We start from the raw sequence: 27,589 nt of genomic DNA on the forward strand, positions 1-27,589 counted from the left end.
ACTTCCTTGACTATGTTTCCAATGTACCTGGACACGCAGGCAACGCTGCAAACGCTGCAAATGACGTCGTATAGCGGCCTGTCACGATTCGACGAATCGGAGCGCCACGATGCGGCCATCCGATATATGCGAGGGAAATTTAATGGAAATGCATTGGAACGGGACTGGAGATTTTGTCCGAAATAGGCGAAATCCGTTATAAAAAATCCGATATATGCAATGAATTTTTATTGGAAATGCATTACAGAAAAATCGGTTCTTTTTTATCTGTCCGTTGTGAGCAAATTTCCGATATATCCGAGTCCGATATATGCGAGGTTTACTGTAACACCAAAAAAAAAACCACATAGCGCTCCCGTCAATTTGATTAACGTAAAATCAATTTCTGCACCACATGTGCACAAGCACCATGTGCAAAAACAATGCATGTATGCATAATCGGAGTGTGTCTCATTCATCTGAATTAGTAAACGTCAAATGAATATTAGAGTAACAATCACATTAAACCGAGAATTTTGATAACACAAACAGTAACGTACACGGTCTGTAAATAAATAATGACTCTCACTATCACAAAAAACGTGCACAGCTAAGGTAACATTATGGTGACCAGACATCCTGTTTTCCCAGTACATCCTCTTTTTTTTCAAGTTTTTTGAATTGTTTGGGTTTTTTTTTGGGACTTAATGCAGGGAATGCATTCAAGGTGCACATCCTGCACAATGTTCATTTTCCATCTTGTCTCTGTTGTTATAGGGTTTCAACTGCCAACTGTGGTTCAAAGGTGGGGAAAATCACTGAGGGAAGAATGTTGCTGATGGATGCTTCAGTTTTAGTCATTTCATCCTGGATCGCTTTCGTCTTGTAGAGTCTCAAGAGTGCTGGTGTTGGGGGTGTTATGGTCATACAGGCAGGTCAGGCATTTTATAGGTAGGATATTTCAATGAGGTAGATCAGTGTCTGACACTTTTTCTTGGCATACAGCAGGGGTCTCAAACACGTGGCCCGCGGGCCAAATGTGGCCCGCAGGACACTAGTTTGAGGCACCCGCTTTGATATGAAAGTTTAATGTTAGTGCGGCCCACGCAAGTTTGATATGGATGCTGTATGGTATCATGTACCCAGAAAAAATTATTACGTTTGATTAATGTTCATGTTAAAGGTTAAATAACTGTTAATAGTTATCCTCCCTATCCGTGTGGAAGTGGTAAGTTTTTGGCTATTTAAGTTTAAAGCAGGGGTCTCAAACACGTGGCCCGCGGGCCAAATGTGGCCCGCAGGACACTAGTTTGAGGCCCCCCGCTTTGATATGAAATTTTAATGTTAGTGCGGCCCGCGCAAGTTTGATATGGATGCTGTATGGTATCATGTACCCAGAAAAAATTATTACGTTTGATTCATGTTCATGTTAAAGGTTAAATAACTGTTAATAGTTATCCTCCCTATCCGTGTGGAAGTGGTAAGTTTTTGGCTATTTAAGTTTAAAGGAAATAACTTGAAGGCTACCGTTTAGGTCGCTAGCGCTCTAGTTTGCGAGTTAGCATGTGTCTCGAGACCCTGCAGTTGCGCAATATGTTGTAAATAAAAAGAGTATAAATGTGACTATAGTCGTGTTTTGTCATGTCTACAGGGCTCTAATAATGCTTTGTTCATTTTAATCTGAAAAAAATAATTTGTCTACCCACCAACTATATGTGGTTTCTTAAGTTTTTATTATTATTATTATTATTATTATTATTATTATTATTATTATTATTATTATTATTATTATTATTATTATTATTATTATTATTATATTTATTTATTACTGATTGATTGATTTTCTTTATTCTTGATTTGTTTATTTATTTTTCATCTTATTTTGTGTAGAAAAATAAAAAGTAAGATATTTGAGAACAGTGGAATGTTTTATCAGAGCTTTTATTGTAGAAAACTGAAACCAAAGCAAAGTTGATTCATTTTTCTGTTTTTAATAAATGTGTTTTTTTGGAAAACCTGATGCGGCCCAGTCTCGCCCAGACCCTAGCTCCAGTGGCCCCCAAGTAAATTGAGTTTGAGACCCCCTGGCATACAGCTTATAGTCATCTCATTTATTTAAACTCAATGTTTGTCTGCTGTGTTTGTTTATGATACAATGAATAATGCAGCTAAAATTTTACAGAACCGATACAATGGTGATGCCAACATGCAAAAAATACATCATTGCTTTTTTAAGATTTTTTTTTTTTTTTTTTATGGCTTCAGCAACTTCGGCTGAACGCACATCGATAAGCCAGGGAGTCGAAGTCATATGTGGAGATATTTTGCATCCAAAATAATAACAACAATAATAATAATAATACTAACTGCGTAGCTAAACTAGGCAGCTGCTACTGCCTTTGAACTGACTGATCTTCAATAAAGTCGGCCATTTAAAAATACATCGGTTATGGTTTTGAATCATTATTGTGGTATCAAATATGTATTTTAGAATTGTGCAAATTCACTGGTATCGACTGAAATTCTGGTATTGTGACAACACTACTTTATTTTATACGATGTTTTCATGACCGTATTCTCGAGCGAGATGCTAACCTGCAGTTGCTGCTGACGCTGCGTCATCAGTCGGTAAACGAGGTAGGTAACGAGGTGTCAAAAAAGCATGGTAAGTTTTTACCATATTACTTCGCAATTTACACTCGGAGTGGAGGTAGTTTGGCTGTTTTTTGTAGAGGTCATCAAGTATTTTTCTATGAACTACGTATTCAAAGTTGTGTTTAGGTTCATATGAAGCGGGGGTGGGCAAACCTTTTGACTCGAGGGACACATTGAGTTAAATAAAATTGTCCATTAGGCCAGAAAATATATTTCATACACGCATGATTTTACGGTTTTAAGTTCACCTGCAATTATTTGTCTTATTTTATCTGTATGAGCGAGGGAACGATATTGGCTTCTGACAAAGTGTGTACGACAATGAGTGCTCCTCCTCGGACAGGCAAGTTTGAAGGAGGACCAGTCATGTAGCTAGCTTGTATGTTTAATATTTATATTAAATACTTTGAAAGCCGGATTCTACACTTGCCGGGCCAGAAGTGGCCCCCAGGACATGGTTTGCCTAACTCTGAAACTGGTACAGCGTTCGCATATTGACCCAACTTGCATGTCATGTAGCTAGCTTGTATGTTTAATGTTTATATTAAATACTTTGAAAGCCGGATTCTACACTTGCCGGATCAGATTTGGCCCCAAGGACATGGTTTGCCTAACTCTGATCTAAAGTCTAAACTCAGTTTTTCCATGCTTGATTCACTGAAACTGGTACAACGTTCGCATTTTGACCCGACCTGCATGTCATGTAGCTAGCTTGTATGTTTAATGTTTATATTAAATACTTTGAACGCCGGATTCTACACTTTCCGGGCGAGAAGTGGCCCCCAGGCCATAGTTTGCCTAACTCTGATCTAAAGTCTAAACTCAGTTTTCCCCATGCTTGATTCACTGAAACTGGCACAGCGTTATTTTATCTGTATGAGTGAGGGAACACATTTCCACTATCGATATTGGCTTCTGACAAAATGTGTACGACAATGAGTGCTCCTCCTCAGGCAGGTAAAGTTGAAGGAGGACCAGTCATGTAGCTAGCTTGTATGTTTAATGTTTATATTAAATACTTTGAAAGCCAGATTATACACTTGCCGGGCCAGAAGTGGCCCCTAGGCCATGGTTTGCCTAACCCTCAGTTATCCCATGCTTGATTCACTGAAACTGGCCCGGTGTTCGCCTTCCCCAAGTTGTCACCATCGTTGTTTTTTTTACCCACAGCTGACATTTCGATGCCTTGCTCAGAACTGCTTCTCGCACCCGTCCGCCCCCCCCTTGCACCCAGGTTCAGCACGGGTTTGTTGTTGTGATTGTGGATTCTGTTTCTCAGTCCAAATAAGAGCCGGTTTTTATGTCCGCCGCTATCTCTGCAGTCGGGGGCTTCAAAAGGCGTCGGTACACTTTCTTTCCGAAAACACCCCGAAATCCTTCTCCACACTTTACTCGGTACCAGACAGGAAAAAGTCCTGGACCTGCACACCACTTGGAATCCTTTTTTAAAGTTGTCATTATAGTAGCCGTAGACTACGGGATTAATGCTAGAATTAGCAAAAGCCAGCCAATGAGCAAAGGGGAAAATGTAACTAGTCAACAGATCTATCTGGTCACTTTCCAATCCGGCAAAGTCTGCCATTATCATCAGCGTCCAAAGTGGTAACCATGACAACATAAAGAGCAAGGTCACAAGAATAAGCATCTTTATCGCTTGCATCTTTTTTTGTGAAATGACTCTCTGGACGTTGGCACCCTGCGGCCTTCTATTTGCAAAACCGGGTGAACACAGTTTGACCCCGATGCAGCCATACGTCACCGCGATGATCATCAACGGGACCACGTAGATGTGAGCAAAGAGAACCACTGTGTAAACCTTCGTCATTTTTGGGTTGCCGAAGTTTTCGTAGCAGACGTATACGGGCATTGTGTGGTTGAAGTCATCGTTGCAGACCATGTTGTGGAAAGAAACTTCCTCCACGGTCAACGCAACCGCAGCTGGACACATGATAGCCATCGCTAGCACCCAGATTAACCCAATAGCTGCCTTAGCAATGCATAGCGTCGTTTTGGGGTGCAGAGGGTACACGATGCAGCGAAATCTGTCGGTGAAAAATACAAAATATTATATTCCATAAGACAAAACAATTTTCAAAGACCTCACAGCTAGGAGACACGAGTTCATCACACAGCGACTTAACACAGCAACGACTCGAAATGTGTACCAAAGAAATATACAATAACATATATAATAACAATATATGTACCAGTGTGATTTGAGGGGTTGGTGCGAAGGCCACACAGCTAGGAGACCCGAGTTCGATTCCCTGCTCGGGCATCTCTCTGTGTGGAGTTTGCATGTGTTCTCCGGGTACTCCGGTTTCCTCCCACATTCCAAAAACATGCTAGGTTAATTAGCGACTCCAAATTGTCCATAGGTATGAATGTGAGTGTGAATGGTTGTTTGTCTATATGTGCCCTGTGATTGGCTGGTGACCAATCCCAGGGTGTACCCCTGCCTCTCGCCCGAAGACAGCTGGGATAGGCTCCAGCACCCCCCGCGACCCTCGTGAGGAAAAGCGGTAGAAAATGAATGAATGAATGAATACATTGACTGGTTGTAGTACAGTAGATTCCCACTTTCATGATAGTTATGGTTCAATCTCCCCCTAAATCCTACTGCTAGCTTGATGTTAACATTAATTTTGCATCAATATGTGCAATAACCGCGCGGTAATTATTATATTTGATTCAGCTTCACAACTCTCCCATGTCTCTCTTCAATATGCATCACATATGAAATGCATTTTAAATAGGAATATGTATAGGTACTCATCACTAATGAATGATAATGTAACATGATGGATGAACAGATTACCCCTGCGACCCAAGTGAGGATAAGCGGCATAGAAAATAGATGGATGGATGTAGCCAATGGGTTAACCTCACAACAATTCACGCTTCAAAAGCTCTGCTTCTGTGTTTTTACGAGGTTCTCCTGAGCTCCACGGCACCAACGGTGCTTCTGACAAAGTGTGTATGACAATGAGTGCTGCTCCTCGGGCAGGCAAGGTTGGAGGAGCACCAGCGGTGCCTATACTCTTTGAGTTCATACACGGTAAGTCTATCCCAGCTGTCTTCGTGTGAAAGGCGGGGTAGACCCTGGACTGGTCGCCAGCCAATCACAGGGCACATATAGACAAACAACCATTCACACTCAATTTCAAGAAACCGGAGTGGGAGGAAACCGGAGTACCCGGAGAAAACATGCAAACTCCACACAGAGATGGCCGAGGGTGGAAATGAACCCTGGTCTCCTAGCTGTGAGGTCTGCGCGCTAACCACTCGACCGCCATGCAGGCCACTTTATTAATTTATTATCTTTATTAACTCCTATAACCACTATATTAGAAAGTGGTGTGGCAGTGGGCGTGCCAAGTGGCGGGCTGCGGGTGGAATAAATTAAACAGACCATTTTGGTGGGAAGCATAAATCCAAGGAAATAAAGCTGGAATAGGTGCAGATTCCGGAAGATCTAGAGCAGGGGTCTCAAACTCAATTTACCTGGGGGCCACTGGAGCTAGGGTCTGGGTGAGGCTGGGCTGCATCAGGTTAAAAAAATAAATAAATAAAATATTAAAAAAACAAACAAAAAAAAATATATATATATATATAAAAGAAAAAAATGTAAATAATAAAAATATTAATAAATATTAATTATATTAAATATTAATACATATATATAATATAATAGTCTTCAATGCTTCTGCTATACCCTCCATTTTTTCAGTGCTTTGGTTCTTTGCAAAAGCTCTGATAAAACATTAAATTATTATAAATTAATTTTTATCGATTATTAAATTATTAAATAAATGTTTAATGTTAATTTTTATTTTTCAACACAAAATAAAATGGAAAAATAAATAAGCAAATCAAAAAAGAAATGAAACAAATTAACAAATTATTTTTTATTTATTATTAAATTATTAAATAAATGTTTAATGTTAGTTTTTATTTTTTGACACAAAATAAGATGGAAATATAAATAAGCAAATTAAACAAATTAAACTTTCACATCAAGGCGGGGGCCTCAAACTAGCGTCCCGTGGGCCGCATTTGGCCGTGAGTTTGAGACCCCTGATCTAGAGTGTTTTCTGTGAGGGTTATTGTGTTTAGCTGCTCTATAGGACCCCACAGCTCAAAAAATGAGCAACTCTTAAATCATTCTAATCTACAGTATATCTAAGTATACCATCAACTTATCCGAATCCTCCACTTTTCATGGAACAAAAGGATGCGGCAGCCCTCACCTGACAGTTTCACCAAATTATTTAGGAATCCAAAAATTATTAAATTATTTAGGAATCCACAAATCTCACAAATTTTTACCGTGGCTCAACTGCCTTATCACAACAATATCTCAATTCTACTAGAAAAATACAAAAGTAGGAGGGTTGTTTGAGGCCAAATTTGAACCATATAACCTGTCAAGTCAATCATTCTTCACCACACAGGTACTCAAGGCACTTATACGCCTTTCATTCGTCCTATTGAGCAAACAATGAAAAAGGATACCTGCTTTCAAAACATCTCTATAGCCTCAGCTCTCACAGCTTGGTGGAACACAATTTGTATCAAAGGCTCCACGGTTGCACTATCCACTCACTCGGCAATTTGAAATAACCCAGACATCACAATGGGAAAAACCATTACACTTCATATCATGGGCACACAACAGTCAATATATCTCCAATATATAATAATATATCTCCAATATTTACACTTCAAATGTACAGTATATGTATGGGCGGATGATTGCACAAACGTGTACTTCTGTATAAGTCACAGGATCAATAAAGGGCCATCTCATCATCCTTAATCATTACAGTGGAATGAAAATTTCCAACATGCAGTAGATGATTATTATTATTATTAAGGCAGGGCTCGACAATAACGATGTACCGATGGCCCGGGGCAAGTTAAAACAAAATTGGGGCAAGTAAATCCAATCAGTAATATTCCCGTCGGGCAAGTGCACTTTAGCATGCCATACTGCCAAGAGTTTTTTTTTTTAAGCGGTTCTTGTTGGGTGTTGGTAAAACACGGACTACGTAATTCCGGTGGTAATTTGCAAACCAATCCTTGCAAATCTTGAAATGGACCAATCAGAATCGTTTATTTAGACCGCGGTCCGTAATCCACAGTCCGCGTTTTACCCACACCCGTTCTTGTTCGCGATCAACCAATCAGCGATCGTTTTACTAGGAAAACATCTATCATGGCGTCCCTGCCAACATGGTCTAATTCTTCAACAACTTCTGAAGGAAACAGCAAAAATGATGAACCAGTGTCTCCTAAACAAGTATTTTATTAGCGGCAGCAAATCAAATGATGGCAGAGGTGAGTGAATCACATTGCTGTGACAATTTGAAGTGGTCACAATGAAACACCACCGATTAGATCCAATACCAAGTGCTGATTTTGCACAAGCTACAAAATCTAGCGCTTCCATTTCTCTGTGTATTTTTCTCACCTTTGCTTCACAAATTATTGTTTGACCATTGAGCTTTTTTTCTGGATTAAAAACACTTTACTAGTACACAAATGTGTCTAATGTTTAATTGTGGTGCACAACTTATAAATATCACTGCTTACTACGACTACGATGTGTAAGGTAGCATGTCTGAAAATTTGTGGAGATGTATGTTAAATACATCTCCACAAATTTTCAGACATTCCTCCAAATACAATGCATCAGTACTATTATCTGATGAATTATCAGCATATATTGATATATGATATCATTATGGCACTTTTCATTTTACATGGGGCAAGTTCGGGCAAGTAGTTCTCACTTTAAGGATTCCCCATGGGCAAGTCATTTTTGTTTTTAACGTAGAGCCCTGTAAGGCTATATATATTTCTGAACACCACTGACAATGCCATATGTACCAAACAGGACCATCCCACCGACCTAAATATAGATTTTTGGCATCAAATATGTCAAAACAATTCAAGATTATCCACAGAATACACTACACGTCCGGCCTCTGACAAAGTGTGTACGACAATGAGTGCTCCTCCTCGGGCAGGCAAGGTTGAAGGAGGACTAGCAGTGCCTTCTCTTTGTTTGTGTGCCTTTTTTCAGGAGCACTATAAACACCAGGCCACATCAAATAACAAAATTAGGTTGTTGTTGTTCTACTAAATATGACACTGATATATGATATGATATATATGATCACCGATTGCACTTATTAGTGTAATCTGTAATCTGCCGATTGGAGAATAGGGAGGATAGTCTGCTTTACAAATGGAACACTAATCATCACACAGCGACTTAACACGGCAACGACTCAAAATGTGTACCAAAGAAATATATAATAACAAAATATGTACCAGTGTGATTTGAGGGGTTGGTGTTTCCATCTGTACATTATTGTATGAATGCTGAAAGGAGTCAGCCATTTTCCATCTATTTATTCTTCTTTGTACGTCTCCACTATCGATATTGTGCCAAGATTGTCTACAGTTCGTAAATGTGGTGGCCTCACATCCGGCTTGTGACAAAGTGTATACGACAATGAGTGCTCCTCCTCGGGCAGGCAAGGTTGAAGGAGGACCGGCGGTGCCTACTCTTTGTTTGTGTGCCTTTTTTCAGGAGCACTTTAAACACCAGGCCACATCAAATAACGAAATTGGGTTGTTGTTGTTAAATTTTGTATTTTGTATATTTAAATGTTGTAAATATGATATGTTTTCTGGCACTGTACCCCTCAGTTTTTTGGATCAAAATCACAAATCACCGATTACACTTATTAGTGTAATCTGTAATCTGCCGATTGGGGAATAGGGAGGATAGTCTGCTTTACAAATGGAACACTAATCATCACACAGCGACTTAACACAGCAACGACTCAAAATGTGTACCAAAGAAATATACAATAACATATATAATAACAATATACGTATGTACCAGTGTGATTTGAGGGGTTGGCGCGAAGGCCACACAGCTAGGAGACCCGAGTTCGATTCCCTGCTCGGGCATCTGTCTGTGTGGAGTTTGCATGTGTTCTCCGGGTACTCCGGTTTCCTTCCACATTTCAAAAATATGCTAGGTTAATTGGCAATTCCATAGGTATGAATGTGTGAAATTTCAACACTTGATGAAAAGGCACAAGTGATGCATAAATAAACATAAAATATTTGTGGGATTTCTAAAATTGGAATATGTATGCCATATATTTTACCTGTATTATCACGTATTAAGAAATTCTTATCGACTCAATGGTGAATTTGTAGGGCCATGAATATGCGGGAATCCACTGTATTGTAAAATTAAAGAGTATAAAATGTGTACAAAATGTGTATTTATATTCAGGTGTACAAATCTCACCGAATCGGAAAAAATGCATTCACAGTCTTGCCGTCAGATGTATAAAACTCCACGTACGTATATTCCCACATGCTTTTCCTTCATACATTAAAGTGGTGAAAATTAGCATGCATGCTAACTCCGCCAGCTTCCATTCACTCTCCGAGGTGCCACCGACCTTTGCCGGTGTTTATCGCCTTTCAACCTGTTTTGTTCGGGAGGAGGCGGTTTAGTGCTTATAATGAGAACGGGCTGCCGAGTATATACAGTATGTCACAAAAGTGAGTACACCCCTCACATTTCTGCAAATATTTTATTATATCTTTTCATGGGACAACACTGAAGAAATGAAACTTTGCTACAATGTAAAGTAGTCAGTGTACAGCTTGTATAACAGTGTAAATTTACTGTCCCCTCAAAATAACTCAATACACAGACCTTAATGTCTAAACTGCAGGCAACAAAAGTGAATACACCCCTAAGTGAAAATGTCCAAATTGGGCCCAATTAGCCATTTTCTTTCCCCAGTGTCATGTGACCCATTAGTGTTACAAGGTCTCAGGTCTGAATGGGGAGCATGTGTGTTAAATTTGGTTTTATCACTCTCACACTCTCTCATACTGGTCACTGGAAGTTTAACATGGCACCTCATGGCAAAGAACTCTCTGAGGATCTGAAAAAAAGAATTGCTGCGCTACACGAAGATGGCTTAGGCTATAAGAAGATTGCCAACACTCTGAAACTGAGCAGCAGCACGGTGGCCAAGACCATACAGTGGTTTAACATCACAGGTTCCACTCAGAACAGGCCTCGCCATGGTCGACCAAAGAAGTTGAGTGCACATGCCCAGCGTCATATCCAGAGGTTGTCTTTGGAAAATAGACGCCTGAGTGCTGCCAGCATTGCTGCAGAGGTTGAAGGGATGGGTGGTCAACCTGTCAGTGCTCAGACCATACGTCGCACTCTGCATCAAATTGGTCTGCATGGCTGTCATCCCAGAAAGAAGCCTCTTCTAAAGATGATGCATAAGAAAGCCCACAAACAGTTTGCTGAAGATAAGCAGACTAAAGACATGGATTACTGGAACCATGTCCTGTGGTCTGATGAGACCAAGATAAGCTTATTTGGTTCAGATGGTGTCAAGCGTGTGTGGCGGAAACCAGGTGAGGAGTACAAAGACGAGTGTGTTTTACCTACAGTCAAACATGGTGGTGGGAGTGTCATGGTCTGGGGCTGCATGAGTGCTGCCGGCACTGGGGAGCTACAGTTCATTGAGGGAACCATGAATGCCAACATGTACTGTGACATCCTGAAGCAGAGCATGATCCCCTCCCTTCGGAACTGGGCCGCAGGGCAGTATTCCAACATGACAACGACCCCAAACACACCTCCAAGACAACCACTGCTTTGCTAAAGAAGTTAAGGGTGAATGTGATGGACTGGCCAAGCATGTCTCCGGACCTAAATCCTATTGAGCATCTGTGGGGCATCCTCAAACTGAAGGTGAAGGAGCACAAGGTCTCTAACATCCACCAGCTCCGTGATGTCATCATGGAGGAGTGGAAGAGGATTCCAGTGGCAACCTGTGAAGCTCTGGTGAACTCCATGCACAAGAGGGTTAAGGCAGTGCTGGAAAATAATGGTGGCCACACAAAATATTGACACTTTTGGCCCAATTTGGACATTTTCACTTAGGGGTGTATTCACTTTTGTTGCCTGCAGTTTAGACATTAAGGTCTGTGTATTGAGTTATTTTGAGGGAACAGTAAATTTACACTGTTATACAAGCTGTACACTGACTACTTTACATTGTAGCAAAGTTTCATTTCTTCAGTGTTGTCCCATGAAAAGATATAATAAAATATTTGCAGAAATGTGAAGGGTGTACTCACTTTTGTGACATACTGTACAGTACCCCCCCACCCCACACCCCCGAACATTTCTTCCCTTCACAATGACAGCATTTCATTCATCGTATGTATCAAAGTCTTGTTTCTGTTGATCATTTATACCGGTGTACTAAGTCATCACTGGAAGACTATTATCGCCCAAACCTAATGTGTAAGGGGCGTGTCACAATGCGGAATGACAGCGTGCAGGCTCTGAGTGAAGACGGGAAGCACGTTTATTCTTGTACCCAACTATTCTCAACACACATGACATACGTGCTCATGGCCTTAGTGTAAACAATGACACAGTGTCATGAAAAATATCTACATATGCAGTTGGAATTGCATGGGTGACTACATCTTCCTTAATGACAAGCGCAGGCGTTACAATTTGTTGGAGATTTAGTAGCAATGTATGCAAAGGCTAACATCCTGTAAGCAAATGTAGCCAGTTTGTTACTAATAAATAAATGTGTTTTTACGATTTCAGTATATTTCATTATATGGGTTAAGGTTTGTAGCTTTTTTATACAAAGCTCCGATGTGTAAAGCATTATACAGCACCTGTTGTGCGTTTCAGGAATTAAAAAAATGGCTTAAGGGCTTCAGTGCATATTCAGTCACCTGAGAGTATCACATTTTCATATTTCATAATTAGTTAGCTATTTTTTTTACTTAATTATCAAATGTAAATAAAATAAATCCATAACAAGTTTTTATTTAATTACATCCTAAGAAAGTGAAATTAATTCATTCATTTTGTACCGCTTATCCTCACGAGGGTCACAGGGGTGCTGGAGCCTATCCCAGCTATCTTCGGGACTGGTGGCCAGCCAATCACAGGGCACATACAGACAAACAACCATTCACACTCACATTCATACCTATGGACAATTTGGAGTCGCAAATTAACCTAGCATGTTTTTGGAATGTGGGAGGAAACCGGAGTACCCGGAGAAAACATGCACGGGGAGAACACGCAAACTCCACACAGAAACGTCCGAGGGTGGAATTGAACTTGTGTCTCCTAGCTGTGAGGTCTGCGCGCTAACCACTCGACCGCCGTGCAGACCGAAAGTGAAATTAAATTGAAAAAAACATCTAAATGAAACACTTCATGTATTAGCTTGTCCTCAAAGGACTGTCTATATCAGGGGTCTCAAACACGCGGTCCGCGGGCCAAATGTGGCCCTCAGGACACTAGTTTGGATATGAAAGTTTAATGTTAGTGCGGCCCGCACAAGTTTGATATGGATGCTGTATGGTATCATGTACCCAGAAAAAATTATTACGTTTGATTAATGTTCATGTTAAAGGTTAAATAACTGTTAATAGTTATCCTCCCTATCTGTGTGGAAGTGGTAAGTTTTTGGCTATTTAAGTTTAAAGGAAATAACTTGAAGTCTACCGTTTAGGTCGCTAGCTCTCTAGTTTGCGATTTAGCATGTGTCTCAAGACCCTGCAGTTGCGCAATATGTTGTAAATAAAAAGAGTATAAATGTGACTATAGTCGTGTTTTGTCATGTCTACAGGGCTCTAATAATGCTTTGTTCATTTTAATCTGAAAAAAATAATTTGTCTACCCACCAACTATATGTGGTTTCTTAAGTTTTTATTATTTGCTGTTTTATTGTTATTATTATATATATTTATTTATTACTGATTGATTGATTGTCTTTATTCTTGATTTGTTTATTTATTTTTCATCTTATTTTGTGTAGAAAAATAAAAAGTAAGATATTTGAGAACAGTGGAATGTTTTATCAGAGCTTTTATTGTAGAAAATCGGAACCAAAGCAAAGTTTATTCATTTTCCTGTTTTTAATAAATGCGTTTTTTTTGGAAAACCTGATGCGGCCCAGTCTCGCCCAGACCCTAGCTCCAGTGGCCCCCAAGTAAATTGAGTTTGAGACCCCTGGTCTATATGCTACACATGCCCAGTATTCGCATTCTCATCACCAATGGATTTTTATACATTTAAATAAACATGTGGGAAGTGCCGTACGTATATTTTTGATGTGTACGTTTGGTTTATACATTCACGTTCTGTCAAAAGAAAAAGTATCAGCGACATGTTTACCAACCTTTCAACAGCTATCGCCACCAACGTGAAGACTGATGCAGACACAGACACACCCTGAACAAAACCGCTCATCTTGCACACCATGTTGGAAAAGGGCCAACCTGTTAAAAAAAGGAAAGACAATACAATTCAAAATGGGGCGGGGGGAGTGGTTACTTTAAATAAAATAAGCCGTACCGACATATAAGCCACACGCACTAAATTTTGAGGAACAAAACCATTTGTACACCAGACTATAAGAGATATGTCCACATCATAAGTCATTTAAAAATTGTGTCATTCGATATAACAGTCTGACGCACTGTGTTATTTTTACAAAGAACACTAATCATCACACAGCAACTTAACAACTTAACAGCAACGACTCAAAATGTGTACCAAAGAAATATACAAACAAGTACCAGTGTGATTTGAGAGGGTTGGTGTTTCCATCTGTACATTATTGTATGAATGCTGAAAGGAGTCAGCCATTTTTTATCTATTTATTCTTCTTTGTACTTCTTCTGATTCATTTTTGATTTTGATGCAGTGTGTGAATGCTGATGCTATTGTAGTAGGCAATTTTCATCCGTTTATTCTTTTTTTTCTACTTCTTACCTAAAGCTACTAACTTGTCTGGTAATGTTCGCGGTACATTTGACAAGACAGCGCTGTGCAGGCTTGTATTAGATAGATAGATTTTCTTTATTGTCATTGCACAATAACACAGCAGTGAAATTGCCAACGAAATGTCGTTGCCTGGCTCCCGTATATTAATAAATAATAATGTGGAGAATAAATAGATACATCAGTCACTTATGCATCAGGGGAAGCATAGCATGAGCTCTATTTTCCTTGAAATATATTTCTGTCTTATTCCATGAAGTCATCATAAAAAAATGCGTGCTATTTACAATATAACACAGACAGTGGTAACAGTAACCGATTGACTGACGGACTAACTGGCCACAACATTAGGTACACCTGCATCAAACACACTGCCTGTATGGTTATGGTCAAATATTATGCAGTATGCATGTTGAGATCTTAAACTTGTTCCGTACATGGTGCAATTCACAAGAAAGCTGGATACGGCTTGTTGTGTCACTGCTGGTGTTTTTTTTTTTCTTCTTTTTTTGTCTGATCTCTTCTCATTTGGCTGCTGAGATAAAGTCAACTGAAAAACTTTAAAAAGTTCTGAACACTGAACACACAGAAAAAAATACAGTGAATATTTCCCTCTTTGCTATCATTGCAGATCATCATCACAGATCATTAAAAAAGAATGAAATAATAAGTCTTGCAGATCATTTAAATAAACATACACAGTACACATATAGTGGGGTAATAATAAATATAGCAACTTCTGATTCACTCATGTCAATTTATATATATATTTATTTAATTTATTTATATATATAATTATTTATATATATATATATATATATATATATATATATATATATATATATATATATATATTTATATATTTATATATTTATATAATTTTCTACTGATGCCGTAAAAAATCTTGACTTCTTCGGAAATGAGTCATCCTTTCGCCGTTTCCTCAGTTCCTTAAAAAGTAGCTATTGCCTGTTCTAGAAGTCGGTAAATTATGTAATTGTCTAATTTGCATATAATGTTGCCAAATGCAGTAGGTTAAGATCATAACCCGGTAGTCGAGACAAAAAAAAGTAAGTAAAAACACCTTAGTTAATTATTGATTTCTGGTTTGTTAGTTAATTTTTTTTATTTTATTGTATTTCAGCGCCTCTCAAAGTTCTCCCATCAAAAGTTGGGAATTGATTTTTTTTTTGTTAAACCAGCACAATTTAAAGGCAAATAACAAATGATGCCGTGTTTATTTTGTTAACATGAATCGATGTGGTTGGTGAGTAGCACCCTCTTCTGGTAAGCACATGTAACAGCAACTGAGAACATAGCAATACAGTAGGCTTATCAATGACTTATATTTGACTATGCAGTTGTTCATTATAGGACGGATGTTTATTCTTGTACCCAACTATTCTCAACACACAGGACATACTAATGGCCTTAGTATAAACAAGAGTGTCATAAAAAAATATCTACATATGCAGTTAGAATTGCATGGGTGACTACATCTTCCTTAATGACAAGCACAGGCATTACAATTTGTTGGAGAGTTACGTAGTAGCAATGTATGCAGAGGCTAAGATCCCGTTAGCAAATGTAGCCAGTTTGTTACAGTTTTGTAATAAATAAACGCGTTTTTACGACTTCAGTATATTTCATTATATGGGTTAAGGTTTGTAGCTTTTTTATACAAAGCTCCGATGTGTAAAGCATTATACAGCACCTTCCTCTAGATCTAGAACACTGGCGGATAAAGAAGTCTAGAACGCGATTAATATGAATACTTCAATCATAGAAAATTGAAAAACAGCATTTCATTTCATAGAATAAGGATAATTAATAGAACAGGAAGCCCGGGATTGCAAGGGAAAAGCTTGTTACTGATCTCAGAGGCCGGAGTCACCATGGAAACCACTGGCGCCGCAGTTTGCTGTTATCGACTGATATCCAGCCGTGCCCTCCAGCATGAATACAAGACATTTAGAAGTTTGCCAATGAATATGCGGATGATTTAGGGAAAGCATGTGGCAATGTGACAAAGTCAAATTACTGAAAAAAAAAATGAACTCTTTGGTATTAAGTCGACTTGCCATGTTGGAGGAAGACAAATGCTGAATATGCTTTAAAGGTTGTTTCTCTGCAAAGGGTACAAGAAGACTTCAGTGCATTGAGCGGTCAGTGGTTCCTGAATGCTTCCTAACCTCAGCTTGAACACTAAAGATCTGTCCGCCAACAAAACAAACATACGGCCAAGACAACAAAGGAGTGGCTCAAGAAGTATCACATTAAGGTACAAGCTCAGATATTTTCACAAACTCATATATACCCCCAAAATGTCCGTACACACGAATGGAGTTTAAAAAAATTAGCATTTTGGCCAATCAGAAGCCAGCAAAAGCTGACTTGTTGGCACATTAGAACGCATGTGTTCATCAATATAGTAAGATACAATAAACCGATGTGGGGTTTCTGTTTTTTTGTTTGATTGATTGATTACCTGACTGATGACGTATCACCCCTGAAACATTACTGTTGGTGTAACCCCAATTGTCGTAGCAGGTATGTCAATAAAAATGAAAAACAATTAGCGCTCAACAGTCCAAATTACGGGTGCGCCTGAACGCCTGACACAGCAAAAAAGGAGACACAGCATGAAGTTGTTAATTGCTATGTGTGCATTCGATGAGCAGAGTACGTTTGATGATGTATGGGAGTGGGATTCCCCCCCCCCCAAAAAAATGAGGCTTTATCATTGGCTGTATGTATTGCTTTATCATGATTATTAAACTTTCACCTTTTTCGGAATTTTTTAAAGTTTTTTAAAAACATCGGTAGTCCCGCAAAAATGGTGTAATGACCAAATTTCCTTTACCGATGTTGTATCAAGATTAACGTGGACCTCGGTTACCGCTCTTTGAGTTCATACACGGTAAGTTAGCTCACGAGCTAACCACTTTTCAAGTCGCTCACCAAAGGGTTTAGTCATTTACTATCAAGAAAGTGATCGGCAGTAGTCCAGAAGTCCTTGGGAACACTTGGGAGCGTGATCAATAAGCATGCCTGGGGGTGGGCCATGGGTGGAATAAAGTAAAATAGACTATTTGGGAAATCCAAAGACATACAGTTGGAATAGGTGCAGATTCTGGAACATCTAGAAAGCTTTCTGTGCGGTTTATATGTGTGTAGCTGGTCTATAAGAGGCACATCTCAATACAAAGGGCCAAAAATGAGTATAGTAGGTCCCCTTTAAACCATAGCCATAATGAGTGGACAAAAATAGTGAAGCTTAAATTCAACCTATTGAAATGGAAAGCGAGCAAAACTAAGTTAATTTGAGCACAACTATTTCGACTACAAAGCCCTCTAAAAAAAACTCCTATCCTTTTATATACATGCTGTGATCATGCATGAACAAGTACATTGATGATAACATGTAATACTTACAGTATTTTGCCTTATTTTGATTATTTAAAACATTACCAGAACATTGATTTCACAGACCCAATGATCGGAACTCACGCTAGCTCCATTTTAGCTTTTCCAACACGAACGCTGAAAACCAATCTGTCGAGCGTTTTCCAAAGCTTAATAAGGGACCTATTATGCTGATTTCTCTTCCCTTTGTATTGAATTGTGGACTCCTATAGAGCAGCTACAAACAATAACCAGCACAGAAAGCTTTATAGTTCTTCCAGAATCTGCACCTATTCAGCTGGATTTCTTCGGATTTCGTGCTTCCCGTGAAATTGGTCTATTTTAATGTATTCCACCCACTCCGCCGTGGACTTATAATATAGATTTATCTTTTTAAATTGTCCACTATTAACATACAGCCATATGTGTTGGATCCAGAATCCGATCCGGAAGTAGAGCCTGTACAGTCCGAAGTTCCTCAAGAAAAGAGGTTACTTCAAGACGTCGCTCAATGGTGACTAGCTTTAGCATTTTAGCGTCCAGTGTGAAATACAGTTGACGGATTAAAATAAATGTATTTCGATGGAACTCTAACCGTTTTTGGTTTCCACTCTAGATGCTCATTTTTATTCTGATGTGCACCAGCATGTAATGGAGTCTTACTACGTCCTTGCCACCTTCACACAATAATTTTTGCATAAACCTGCTTACTAATTCATGATCATTAACACAATTGGCAGATGTTTTGTGGCATTGAGCTGCTATCCTGTTTAGAATAATGACTAAAGCTGAATTGAAGGGGGAGGGGGAGTCTTTGCCTTGCTCAAGGGCTCGTCTTCTGTATTCAGGAAGCCGAGCATCACATGTCCGTATTTCTATATTTCGTTCTTGACAGGATTTTTAAGCTTCAAATTAAAATGAGTTGCTACCGTCAATAGTTTCAAACTTCTTGCATCACATTAGTGTCAGAGTGACATTTTATTACCTGTAATAAGGTTGTCCACAAGTGTTGTAGGGATGCAGAAGATGCCCACCAGAAGGTCACTGATGGCCAGGTTTAGGATGAAGATGTTAGTGACAGTTTGCATACGACGGCTTCCCAGAACGATGAGGCACACAAGGATATTCCCCACAACACACAGCAGGAAAATGAAGAGGTATGCTAGAATGTAGCTTGTAGCCACATACCATGCATGTGGATAATAAGGTAATAAGGTAATATTGTTTGTGGAATCAAACAGGCTGGTATTGGAGGTAGTGTTAGCTGATCCAAGTGCCATGCCCACCGTTTCTTCCGTGAGGTTGTCCAGCATCGCCATTCTTTCCTGGAAAAAAGAAAAATGAGTTGCACAGGTGATGTTATATACATATGCTGTATATAACAATTTGCTCTTTAGGTTCTACAATTTGGAATTCTAACACAGTTTTGCTGAAAGATACAGTATATCTAAAAAGTTGAAGAAAAACTGCAGAGTCAAGGTTATGACTGAGCTTATTCATGCTTGAAATAAAGCGTCTTCAGTGCTGTCATTGCACTGTGTAGTCCTGTCATGCTGTCAGTGGTCGTTGTTATTATTTAGGACTATTAAAAATAACATGGTAACTCATTTATTTCAGTAATTACGATATTTAACGTAAAATTAACGCATGTGCACCAGAGCAAGCACCCCTCACACTGAGTTTGCAATTTTTATGAAATGTTTTATGACTATTGCCCTATGTTTTAGGTATTTTCTTTTGTACATTTCATGAAGGTGCATTGAGGCCCGCAGGACACTAGTTTGAGGCCCCCGCCTTGATATGACGGTGAAGTGCAGCCCGCGCAAGTTTGATATGGATGCTGTATGGTATCATGTACCCAGAAAAAATTATGACGTTTGATTAATGTTCATGTTAAAGGTTAAATAACTGTTAATAGTTATCCTCCCTATCCGTGTGGAAGTGGTAAGTTTTTGGCTATTTAAGTTTAAAGGAAATAACTTGAAGGTTACCGTTTAGGTCGCTAGCGCTCTAGTTTGTGAGTTAGCATGTGTCAAAGGACCCTGCAGTTGCGCAATATGTTGTAAATAAAAAGAGTATAAATGTGACTATAGTCGTGTTTTGTCATGTCTACAGGGCTCTAATAATGCTTTGTTCATTTTAATCTGAAAAAAATAATTTGTCTACCCACCAACTATATGTGGTTTCTTAAGTTTTTATTATTTGCCGTTTTATTATTATTATATTTATTTATTTATTACTGATTGATTGATTTTCTTTATTCTTGATTTGTTTATTTATTTTTCATCTTATTTTGTGTAGAAAAATAAAAAGTAAGATATTTGAGAACAGTGGAATGTTTTATCAGAGCTTTTCTTGTAGAAAATCGGAACCAAAGCAAAGTTTATTCCTTTTTCTGTTTTTAATGAATGCGTTTTTTTTGTTGTTGTTTTTTTTGGAAAACCTGATGCGGCCCAGCTTCGCCCAGACCCTAGCTCCAGTGGCCCCCAGGTAAATTGAGTTTGAGACCCCTGAGGTAAATGTTTAATAATAATACTTTCTGAATTTTCCTAAATAGGCTTTTTTTTTACTCACAAACATTCAGAATTTTCATAAATAATCAAAAATCTTATTTTGAGCTGACACAAATAAACAAAAACATATCAGTGTGAGAGGTCTCACTCGCTCACGTTTTGTATTTGCTGAATGTTTGTGGGCGAGTTTATGAGCGAATATGTTAATAATAAAGAAAAATAGTAATACAAATAAAGCTTGCTGATTGGCCCGTAGTTCCATAATTGATATACTTTTACATAAAATTTGATGTGATTATCGTTGTATTTGTACATCGAATCGTTTACCACAAAGATATTTTCCCTACTTATTATGGATTAAAAACCTATTTCTATCTGCAATTAAATGTGATTAATTGTGAGTTAACTGAGGACAAACTGCGATTAAATCGTCATTGATTTTTTTTTCTTTTTTTTTCGAACAATTGCATATTTTAATCGATTGACAGCCTAATAAATACGTATAATCCGGTCAGGTCATTCATCTGTGAAATTAGGCATATTTCAGACATAGTTGCAAATGGTGATTATTCATGATTAATTAATCTGTGATTTATCTAATGAAAATCTTTAATCATTTGACAGCCCTAATTCATTCACAATTTGTGCATGGAACAAAAACAAATTAAATTCAAAGAAGAACGTGTGTTCACATTCGTAAGTAGAAAGAGAAGTTGGCGTTAGTACTGAGATCGTGAAAACGCAAATGTATACGTAAGACATGAAGGGAAATTCCAGGTTTCGAGAGCAATGTAAGTACAAGTGTAATTAAGGGTCAGAATGCATGCTGAGTACAATAATTATCTGTGAAGGGGGTAAAATCATGCCTCCTGACACCAAACCAGAGGGTCCGTGAAAGCGGGTGCCAGGTTTAATAATTCTAGAGTTGGAAGTGGAATCGCCAAACGATCTAGGTTAAGGTAGGTCGGACCGTGTGGCAGAATGGATGTATGAGAGATTTTCGAGGTCTACATACCAGAAATGTTTGTTCAGTCCCCTCCATCAGGGCCAGTTTGACCACCAGCAGGTAATTCTATGTTACGTCGTAATTTCCTTTCTGTTGGGAAGAGGCGCCTGTAATAAAAAGCAAATGGGTGCACCTTTAGATCTTGAGAACTTTTAGATAAAGCTGCTTCTTCCATGATGTACGATGAAGAGTCAGGTTGGATCGGGATTGGGGTGGTGGTAGTAAACAGCTGCTTGAGCCCCTGTGTTGTTTTTGTGTGTGTGGGGGTTCTACAGTACAGTGATCTTGATCAATATTAATGCAGATGGGAGTGCTGCAAGGCGGCTGAAATGTATAAATCTGCTTAAGTTACATGTGACGACAGTGCCTTCCTAGCCTGAGGGGTCAACAACTCTAGCACTGCCTTCATTTCCTCCAAGTCCGCCTCAACACAATCTTTTCTCAGAAGGTAGTCCAAGAATGACAGAACATTTTGTTTTACCAGATGTACCTGCTTGACCCGCTAACCTCAGGCAGGCGGTACAGGTCACACAAAACCCGGACAAACAGACTCAGGGACAGCTTCTTTCCCAAAGCCATCACTGCAATGAACAATCATTAACAATCATAAATGAACATTATTTATTTTTGCACTATTAAAACACACACCTCACTGTTATGTACAATAAGCTTCAATTGTGCAATACTGGACTTATGTGGAATAAGTTAATTCAAGTGAAACAAAATTTTGGTTACTGCAATTCTACACCTTGTTACTGCATAGGTTATTGTTTTTGATGTACATATATTTACACTTTAAACTTTATATTGTTATGGTAATGGTTTTATTTCATTTGAACATGCATCAGATTACAATTGAATGCATCACATAATCAGTTCACAGTTCCACATGTCCAAAAAGGAGTAGGAAGAAGCAAAGCTTATTAAATCCTACCCCTCCGTCTGGTACTTTTACAATCAGTAACTGTTACATTTGTTCACTTCCTGCTTTCCTAATATAATTTAAGTGTTTTTTTTTTTACTTTATTTTACTTTTATTAAATTTTTTGTCACGTACCGAAGTACACAATGACATAATGGGTACCATAGTAAGTGTCAATATAGTGATATATATATAGCACATCATGACTGGTTCAAGACCAGGGGTGGGCAAACTACGGCCCGGGGGCCACATGCGGCCCGCCAAGTGTTTGAATACGGCCCAAAGTATTTCATTGAAACTTAATATACAACCTGGCATTATGGTACAACCTTGGTACACCATGGTACAAGTACATATAGCTGATTGCACTACATTTTTACAGATACAATAATTCCAGGTGGACTGTTACGTGTAGAATATATAGTATTATGCCCCCCCCCCCCCCCCGTCAATTTTGTTAAACCAATGCGGCCCGCCAGTCAAAAAGTTTGCCCACCCCTGTTCAAGACTCTTCATCCTTGTATTTAGCAAACATCAACTGCTTGTATTGTTTCTTGAATTGGCTCATCGTTGTGCATTGTTTGATTTCCTTACTCAATCCATTCCATAGTTTGATTCCACATACTGAAATGCTATGGCTTTTTAACGTAGTCCTAGCATAGAAGTGTTTCAAATGTACTTCTTCCCTGAGATCATATTTCTCCTCTCTTGTAGAGAAGTATTGGATGACATTTTTAGCTAATTGTTGTTTTTAGCCTTATGCATTATTTTAGTTGTTTGAAGATGAACTATATCAGCAAGTTGAAGTATTTGTGATTTTAGAAATAAGGAGTTAGTATGTTCTCTGTAGGCGGCATTATGAATTATCCTTACTGACCTTTTTTGCAGTACATTTAGCGAGTGAAGATTGCTTTTATAGTTATTAACCCATATTTCCACACAATGAGTAAGCTATTGTAGAACCCTTATTTCTTGTTTTATTTTTATCCTTTTCCTTATTCTTATTTTTACTTTCTACAAAACGCACCGTGACTCTGGTTCTGATGTTGTAATTACCCACTGTACATACGGCAGAGGAGATAGCACAAGCACTCAAGGAAGTACTTGAACAGGGGTTTTTAAACAACAACGTGATGTGTGCATCACGACTGATAATGGAACAAACCTGATTAATTGTCTCTGGATGATTGGACAACAGACAGGCAGTGCAGGCTGCAGTTCTTCCAACTTGGTAGGTTGGAATATTTTGTGCATCATGTTATAACGATTTGCGTATATCATTATGCTTGAAAGGAAATGTTGAGATGTAGAATTTGCTATTTCAATGCTGCATTTGTGATTCCTGATAGTAATTCAATTATAATCAAGCATTTCAGTTATTGCTGTGTGTGTGTGTGTGTGTGTGTGTGTGTGTGTGTGTGTGTGGGTGTACCTGCGTGTATGGAGAGAGAGTGGGTATTAGTGAGTGTGTAGAGCTCTTAAAGGGGACCAATTATGCTTTTTCCTGTGTGCTTGAACTTACTTTGATGTGTTCTTTCACCCATGTTCAGTAATCCTTTTCATTTTATTTCATTTCCACTACCATCAGCTCCCTCCTTCCCACCTCCATTTGTGTATCATACCTCCTTGCGCTTCATAACCTCATGTTCTACTGACTCCTCATCTTGATACTCTTAACACGAGCCAGCGTCATGCTTCCCCAGCACTAGCAATGTATTGTTATTGTCATGGTGGCATGCTATTATGCTAATTTTTTTTGGCCCTTTGTATTGAGTTGTGGACTCCTATAGAGCAGCTACACACAATAACCAGCACACAAAGCTTTCTGTAGTTCTTCTCGAATGTGCACATATTCAGCTGTATTTCTTTCGGATTTTGTGGGTCTGTTTTAATGTATTCCACCTCCAGGCACGTTTACTCCACTGTGGTTGGTCACACTCGCAAGTGCTTAAAATTGACTGTGTGGCCTACATGCTAACCACACTCATTCATTCATTTTCAACCGCTTTTTCCTCACAAGGGTCGCAGGGGGTGCTGGAGCCTATCCCAGCTGTCTTTGGGCGAGAGGCAAGGTACACCCTGGACTGGTCGCCAGCCAATCACAGGGCACATATAGACAAACAACCATTCACACTCACATTCATACCTATGGACAATTTGGAGTCGCCAATAAACCTAGCATGTTTTTGGAATGTGGGAGGAAACCGGAGTACCCGGAGAAAACCCACGCATGCACGGGGAGAACATGCAAACTCCACACAGAGATGGCCGAGGGTGGAATTGAACCCTGGTCTTCGAGCTGTGAGGTCTGCGCGCTAACCACTAGACCGCCGTGCCGCCGCTAACCACATTGTCCCATTGCCCCTAATAATAAAATAGTTTCCATAAACACTGCATTTTGTGTTCAGTTGTGTTGTCATTAGCTAACATTGAATTTTGTTTATGATCTGAAACATTTAAATGTATTAAAAAAAAAAAAATCAGGACGGGCGATTATGTTTTCACACCACTGTACATTTTTTCACACATATACCAATTACAGTTGCCATTCGTACCCTGCTCTCACACACATGTAGTCGCCAATTAACCTAGCATGTTTTTGGAATGTGGGAGGAAACCGGAGTTCTCGTAGAAAACCCAAGCATGTACGTGGAGAACATGCAAGAACATGCAAGAACATGCATTCTTGATTTTAATAAGTAAAGTTAAATATATTACCTAAATCGTTTTTTTTTTTTTTTCAAGGATTTGATTGTTAAAATTTGAACTACAATTAGCGTCTCACTGATGGTCATGCATGGATGCTGTGCCTATCAGGATTCAAAATGTTACCTGAAGGCATGATGCAAATACAATCTAAAGATAGACCTCCCCGAGGAAACAGATAATGTCACACTCATCAGGGAAGAGTGAAAGGAAATTCTGCTAATTTAACGCAGCAACGTGATCAAACTGAGTTGTACCAATCAGAGAAGTCCTTATAAAGGGTGTGTAAATTATTATTATAAGTTATTATTTAACTGTCCAATACCATACTATGAAGGGTAATGTAATTAATTACTATTTTTAAATGTTACATTTAACATGCATTGTTTTTGTTGTTTTTTTTAAACATTATTCTGACCTTAACACATCAACAGCAATGCTCGGTTCCAACATCTCCAACTGCGTCCTCTGCACAAACATACAATATGTCTTCATTCTCAATCAATCACACGCAAAGTGTATTCATAAACATGAACACAAATCATGCAGGTTGTTACATTATGTACTGAAATGTTAAGCTCTCAACGGCACACATCAGCGAGTTGAAGGTTTTTCCACTCAAAAAGCTAATTACATTAATACTGTTACTAATTAAATTACTTTTTTGAACAAATAAGCACTAGCTGTATGTAATTTATTTTTTAATGGGGACCTATTGCTCATTTTTTGATCCTTTTGTATTGAGTTGCGGTCTCCTATAGAGCAGCTTACACACAATAACCTGCATGGAAAACCACTTAGATTTTCCAGAATCTGTACCTATTCCAGCTGTACCTGTCCAGCTTGAATTTATTCTCCCCACGGCATGCCCACTTGGCTGGGATTGGTCACACGCCCAAAGTGCTTCCTAAGTATGAACCATATAAGGAAGTCCGCTCCTTTGTGACATCACAAAGGGGCAGTTTTACCACGCCTTTTGAAAACGAGCGTTTTTAACCATCCCGAACTTCGTTCAGGGCTCACTTCCAAATGCGCAAACATTCAATCTGAAACTTTGGTATCGTTTAACACAAGAATATAATCATTATCATCATACAAATACACATTCTAACTACATTTATAGGTCAGAAAAGTAGAAAAGCATAATAGGTCCCCTTTTAAAGGACAAAGCTGTGTTTCTTTATGAAACAATTGTCAATAACAGTAACACAAGTACAAAAACATACAACATTTATGACACAAAGAAATACAGTGGTGTCTTGGTTAATGTCATTAATACGTTCTAGAAGGTCAGACTCAAACCAGAATGGACTCTAACCAAAGCAAATTTTCCCATAGAAAATCATGTAAATCCAATTAATGCATTCCAGATATGCATAATTGATAAGGGGGTTCAAATCAGTGGATGTCATCTATCGTCTATTGTTGTCTAGTTTTGCCTGCTTGTTAAGCCCTTGACTTGACTTCCTGTTGGTTTGTGATGTATGATTAAGTGTGTCATCTCGTTAACAACTTGTTAACACAGGCATTAAAAAAAAAATTACATAAACAAACATGATGTTTCGTAGGTCACACAGCTAGGAGACCCGAGTTCGATTCCACCCTCGGCCATCTCTGTGTGGAGTTTGCATGTTCTCCCCGTGCATGCGTGGGTTTTCTCCGGGTACTCCGGTTTCCTCCCACATTCCAAAAACATACCCCGCCTCTTGCCCGAAGACAGCTGGGATAGGCTCCAGCACATCCGCGCCCTTGTGAGGATAAGCAGTAGAAAATGAATGAATATTTATAGAGCCCTCTAGACATGAAATAACACCCCTACAGTCAGCTTTCCATTCATATTACCCATTATAGTTGACTATGTTGCTGTTGCCATTTTGCCAGGTCTCACAGCTAGGAGGCTCGGGTTCGATTCCCCGCTCGGGCATCTCTGTGTGGAGTTTGCATGTTCTCCCCGTGCATGTGTGGGTTTTCTCCGGGTACTCCGGTTTCCTCCCACATTCCAAAAACATGCTAGGTTAATTGGCGACTCCAAATTGTCCATAGGTATGAATGTGAGTGTGAATGGTTGTTTGTCTATATGTGCCCTGTGATTGGCTGGCCACCAGTCCAGGGTGTACCCCGCCTCTCGCCCCAAGACAGCTGGGATAGGCTCCAGCACCCCCGCGACCCTCGTGAGGAAAAGTGGTAGAAAATGAATGAATGAATGAATGAACATGATGTTTCACGGCACGCAGGTCACACAGCTAGGAGACCCGAGTTCGATTCCACCTTCAGCCATCTCTGTGTGGAGTTTGCATGTTCTTCCGTGCATGCGTGGGTTTTCTCCGAGTCCTCAAGTTTCCTCCCACATTCCAAAAACATGCTAGGTTAATTGGCGACTCCAAATTGTCCATAGGTATGAATGTGAGTGTGAATGGTTGTTTGTCTATATGTGCCCTGTGATTGGCTGGCCACCAGTCCAGGGTGTACCCCGCCTCTTGCCCGAAGACAGCTGGGATAGGCTCCAGCAC

The 27,589-nt window shown here is 39.1% G+C and overlaps 1 protein-coding gene across 1 annotated transcript in view; it reads right to left on the reverse strand.

Moving 5' to 3' along the window:
- Window positions 1-1,709: 1,709 nt before the first annotated feature.
- npffr1l2 (neuropeptide FF receptor 1 like 2) overlaps window positions 1,710-27,589 on the reverse strand; it is a 30,715-nt gene continuing 4,835 nt past the window's right edge. Inside the window, exons 3-6 of the mRNA XM_058069766.1 lie at window positions 21,461-21,558; window positions 18,918-19,257; window positions 13,923-14,022; window positions 1,710-4,676 (exon numbers count right to left, since the gene is read on the reverse strand). Coding sequence (XP_057925749.1) covers window positions 3,719-4,676; window positions 13,923-14,022; window positions 18,918-19,257; window positions 21,461-21,487 — 1,425 coding nt within the window. The 5' untranslated portion in view covers window positions 21,488-21,558 and the 3' untranslated portion in view covers window positions 1,710-3,718. The remainder of the gene's footprint in view (window positions 4,677-13,922; window positions 14,023-18,917; window positions 19,258-21,460; window positions 21,559-27,589) is intronic.

This window comes from Doryrhamphus excisus, chromosome 4 (genome assembly GCF_030265055.1).
Source record: "Doryrhamphus excisus isolate RoL2022-K1 chromosome 4, RoL_Dexc_1.0, whole genome shotgun sequence".
Classification (NCBI taxonomy): Eukaryota; Metazoa; Chordata; class Actinopteri; order Syngnathiformes; family Syngnathidae; genus Doryrhamphus; species Doryrhamphus excisus.